General features: G+C 35.1%; 1 protein-coding gene across 2 annotated transcripts in view; it reads right to left on the reverse strand.

Annotated features, from left to right (window-relative positions):
* The window catches only part of LOC107869743 (CSC1-like protein At1g32090), a 13,217-nt gene extending 8,508 nt beyond the window's left edge, over positions 1–4,709 (reverse strand). Inside the window, exons 1-5 of one of the 2 annotated variants that reach the window (XM_016716199.2) lie at positions 4,039–4,709; positions 2,518–2,670; positions 934–1,069; positions 656–757; positions 409–528 (exon numbers count right to left, since the gene is read on the reverse strand). In XM_016716199.2, coding sequence (XP_016571685.1) covers positions 409–528; positions 656–757; positions 934–1,069; positions 2,518–2,670; positions 4,039–4,352 — 825 coding nt within the window. In that variant the 5' untranslated portion in view covers positions 4,353–4,709. Of the gene's footprint in view, positions 1–408; positions 529–655; positions 758–933; positions 1,070–2,517; positions 2,671–2,975; positions 3,278–4,038 lie in introns of those variants that run through there. The other variant, XM_047394992.1, reaches the window with a different exon arrangement.
* Positions 4,710–4,911: the final 202 nt, after the last annotated feature.

The following is a 4,911-nucleotide window of genomic DNA, read 5'->3' on the forward strand; positions in this document are numbered from 1 at the left end:
ATATAAATTAAATGATGAACTTTATATAAATTAATGAAATAATCGAAATAATTTAATTTCATTAAGGGAGGGGTATTTTTGAGCCAAATATTTAAATTAGGGGTATTTTTGACCCATTTCAGATAGTTCAGGGTATTTTTGATCCTTTTTCGAATTCCATTAGAGGGAGGGGTATTTTTGAGCCAAATATTTAACGGAGGGGTATTTTTGAGCCAAAAATCTAACAAAAGGCATTTTTGAGCTATTTCGGATAGTTTAGGTGTATTTTTGAGCCTTTTCTGATAAAATTAGAAAAAATAAAACAGTAACATGAAATTCTATTTCTTTCTGTTTAGAGCAGTCGCAGTATCCTGAGAAAGTTCAAGCTAAAATGCCGCTTTCCCGGAGTTCTATCAGCTGAGAAAGTACCTTCGTTGTTGGCCTCTTTTCTGGCTTTCTTTCAAACTTGAGCTGGTTGTAGTCCAGCCAATTTTGAAGCCTCGCCCTTTTCCTGACAAGTTTGGCGAACTTGTTGGCATTGTAGACAGCCTAATAAAGATAAGACCAAGGCATGAAGTAAGCAATTCCAGCTCACAAAAAAGTAGCAACACTAGGTAAGCACCTTCAAACTTAAAAAAATTGCCAAAACTTACCCACTGTAGGAGTGTGATCTTACCTGGTGACATAGATAATGGTCTGGATGGTTCTTCTTAAAGAAATTCTCGACATTATCTGATATTGAGCGTTTAGATTCATGAGGAACATTCCTAACCAAAACCTGAAAGACAAGATACGCAAAGGTTTATTGTAGAATGGACTAAAATTTATCTAAAATTCAACAAGACAGTCTGTAAACCTATAAGAACAAATTTTCTATCCATATTTGGTAAATTCTTCAGCTCGAAGATAAAGAATGTAAAATTTACAAACAAAAAAACAATCCAGTTTACCCACCGTGAACTGTTCGGCACGCCTGTTTTGTGAAGCCAAAAATTTTAATCTCATCGCAGCTACTTTACCATATTCCTTGTACAGCATAAAACAGGTCCAAAACGTGAATAAGTATTCCATTGCTATGTGGACAAAGAACCTGATTCATGTCAACCAATTGCAGCTCTTTATTAGCATGAGATTCAATTGGAATACCTACAGAACAAGAATATTCAAACAAAAAGGGGACGAGACAATAACAGTACTATTTCGATGTTACACTATACATATCTTCATTCCTCAACAATTTGCCAACTACTCATTAACATTTTCCTTCATTTCTTTGCTCTGTAGCATAACATATATTTTCCACAAAAATGCATGCTGCAGCAAAATAGGTTCAATCTGCATTATATAATTGTTTCTCCAGGTCAGAGCGTAACCTTATCACCTAACCAATCCCTTATGGAAATAGAGCAGCTCGGTGCACTAAGCTCTCTCTATGCAGGGGATCCAGGAACGGGTCAGACCACAAGGATCTAATGTAAGCAGCCTTACCCTACATTCTGCATGAGGCTGTTTCCCCAGCTGGAACCCATGACCTCCTGGTCAAATGATAACAACTTTACCAATCCCTTACGGCTCTAGTAATATTTTCTCATTTCGGCAAACAGTTTTCTGGCAGAAATAATTCCTTCCATTACAAGAACATTGACATCAAAGGACTCTTCTATCACTCAACCTCCAACTTCATCAAATTACTTGAAAAAGTGGAAACATGGTCCAAAAAAAAAAAACTACGGCAACTGAAAACTTCCAACCATATTATATGCCCTGGTCAATCTAGGTTTCTTTTCTTTGGCCACTAAAATATATAATTCCGGCAAAAGGATGCCCCAAAGGCTAGAAGATCATGCACAAATTCCACAAGAAAACAGTTTTAACCCATAAGTCATACTGGACCACAATATAAAAACAGTAGGCTTGTTTTCTTGACCATACAAAACAAGAATTGACTAACTAGTGGCAGTCAATAGTTAACTAAACCGAATAATTATGTTATTATATTAACTCAAATCTTTCAGCATACCATCAACTTGAGCAGTTGGATGAAGTGAAATTGTTGAATTACAGATAAACCCGGAATCAGATGTTAAGACAACAAACCTCATGAGAGTAAACGCGGGAAACCACATAAGAAATGAAATTTGCATAATAGCCAAAATTACTAGCTTGGATCAGCATTAGTTCAAGGTGCTTTCTGCTAGCGAACAAGTCCACCCACCCGTTAGAGGCCCAGCTTTTCTAAAGAACAAATTGAAGCATCACCCTTAAGAAACTCTGAAAGAGAACACACATAATTTACACGTGGCTCTTAAAGAAGGAACTTCCAAAACTTTAAGGCTTATTAACATACTTCTGGTGCTCCTCAATAACAAGCTTTTAGACAACAGAAACAAGAGAACACAATAACAATATATAAGGAGGAGAATCAGAATAAGCAATGTAAAAACGCAAATCTAGCTTTCATCATTCCTCAGAATCATCTATGAAAGCATGTGCTTATTGTAGATTAAATGAAAGGTAACGATTCAAGAGGAGACTTACTTCCAGGATTTGGGCTTAATATTGGATATAGAGAGCTTATCGATATCACTGACGACCAAATCTTTTCTGAGGAAAAACAATATCCCATCTGACACATTAACTGGAATAAGAACCAGAAGTGCCACAATTGCAGTTGGCACAAAAATTTTCAAGCTGTCAAAAACAAGAATGCAGGTATATAATTAGATTAATTTAAAGCAGCAGCTTTCATTGAATCTAAAGAGCTAACCGATATGAGAACTCAAATAGGAAAAAGAAAAGAAAAGATAAGATGTATACAAGACAATATGCACAAAAGTTTGTGAATTGGTAGACTGTTTAAACTTTAGTGTTTATGTTTTTCAGTTCACTCTTGACTACACTATCTTATGTGGTCAGAATATGATAGTAACTTGTTCTGCTAAACTACAAAATAAAACAGTTGCAACAGGAAAAGAGAAGAGAAATAAATTGTATACCACTTGATATTAGACTCTGGATAAGGAAAAAAATTGCAATCAAGCAAGCAAATAAACAGCCACAGAAATTCTTGAGCAGGGAAACTGCACAAGGTACACTTTAACATATAGAAATTTTCAATAAGTGCTCCCTCTGTGGCAATTTATGTGAAGGAGTACGGACTACGACGGTCAAAAACACTTAATTTTCGACTATTAATTCTGCTAGAGTGTCTTCAAATTTTCTAAAATAGAGTTCATACATTTGAAAGCTACGCGGAATGTATGACTACAAATTAACATAGCTAATGATTTAAAAAAAAAATTAAAAAAATTGAGAAAATTATAGTCAAAGAAAAAACTGGAGGAACAGTTATGTGAAGGAGGGAGTAAGAAAGAAGAGAAAAAGAACATTTTACAACTGAAAAGACACCAAAATGGGACAATTTCAGCATTCATGGTCCAAAATTGAATTGAGGAAAACTAAAGTTCTCATGGTTCCTCTCCCCTACCCACCACCCACCCCGCCCCCTCCTCCCTCCTCTCTACAACGGAAGGGGAAAAAAGGACAGCCCCGTGCACTAAAGCTAAAGCTACTGCTCTGTGCCCGACCACAAGGATCCAAATTAAAATAAAAATCCCAAATTCTGTAAATTTTCAGCAGAACCACCCTTGCAGTTCAATCAGTTGAAAAGATTAAAGCCAAAAAAAAAAAAATGGATTTTTATACCACCCCAGAGAGAAAATTTCAGAAAATATAAAGCAAGACAAAAAAATTATTCAACAGTAAAAAGGACTCACATAACTGAAATTCAATAAAAGGAGTAATCACTAAGGCACTAACCACCATCAATGAGCCAAATTAAGTTCAGAATTCCCAAATTCTGTAACTTTTCAGTAGAAACACCATTGCAGTTCATCAATTAAAAAAGTTTTAAGCCAAAAGATTGCATTTTTACATCACCCCAGATACAAAATCCCCACAAAACATAAAGCAATACAAAAAAAGGTTGACAACTTTCAACAGTAAAAAAAGACCCACATAAAGGAAATTCAAGAAAAGAGAGTTTTTTTTTCCCATTACCCAAGAGCATATATCCTCAAGAAAACAGCAGAATCAAGACCAGCATGTTCAATAATTTTATCTTCACTCATCTTCATAGCTTGAGGCATCCAGTTAAGAAAAGTAAGATAAGTCTTGAAATTGAGATTAACAAACTTCCCCACAAAATTCCCAACATGTCTTGGGGCACTTCTTTTACCACTAATGTACCACTTGGGAAAGTAAACTCTGTCATTGATAGGCTGTAGTCGAAGAAGAGCAAAAGCCAACAAGAACGCAAAAGCACCAAGAATGTTGATAAATGCTGAAACCCCAATATCACTAAGTGTTGCCATAATTTCTAAACAATGACAACACCAGGAAGTAACTGAATTCTAAACAGAAACAAAAGTTGGGCTTAATAAGGAAGATTGGTAATATAAGCTCAGAGCACAAAGGTATATTTGGTATATAAATAGTATAGTAGTAACAAGTAATAACAGAAGAGAATATTTTTTGTTATGGATATATATGGGACTTTTATCAATCGGCAATGGCCTACTGCTACTACTTTTTTTCAGTTTTCAACTATTTTCTTGATTTGTATCATTGTGGGGTTCAAGAAAAAATGCTTCTTTTTTAATATTGGGATTGTGAGTGTGGGAATGGTTCTCTCTGGACAACTCAAGAGAGAAACACAGTAACAGCCTGTTTGGATGGTGGTTTCTTGTGGTTCATAATATTTGGATAGACTGTATTGTTTACTGTAATTTAATAATAAATTTTTTGTTTGGTTTGATGGTATGATAACAGGTAATGCCCCTAATTGTAATATATTTGAGATATTAACTTTTTAATCCATATCAGTGCTAGCGTAATCAGTTGTCCTTTCATTCTTGATGCTTCTCATAGCTA

The sequence above is a fragment of the Capsicum annuum genome, chromosome 1 (assembly GCF_002878395.1).
Source record: "Capsicum annuum cultivar UCD-10X-F1 chromosome 1, UCD10Xv1.1, whole genome shotgun sequence".
Taxonomy (NCBI): Eukaryota; Viridiplantae; Streptophyta; class Magnoliopsida; order Solanales; family Solanaceae; genus Capsicum; species Capsicum annuum.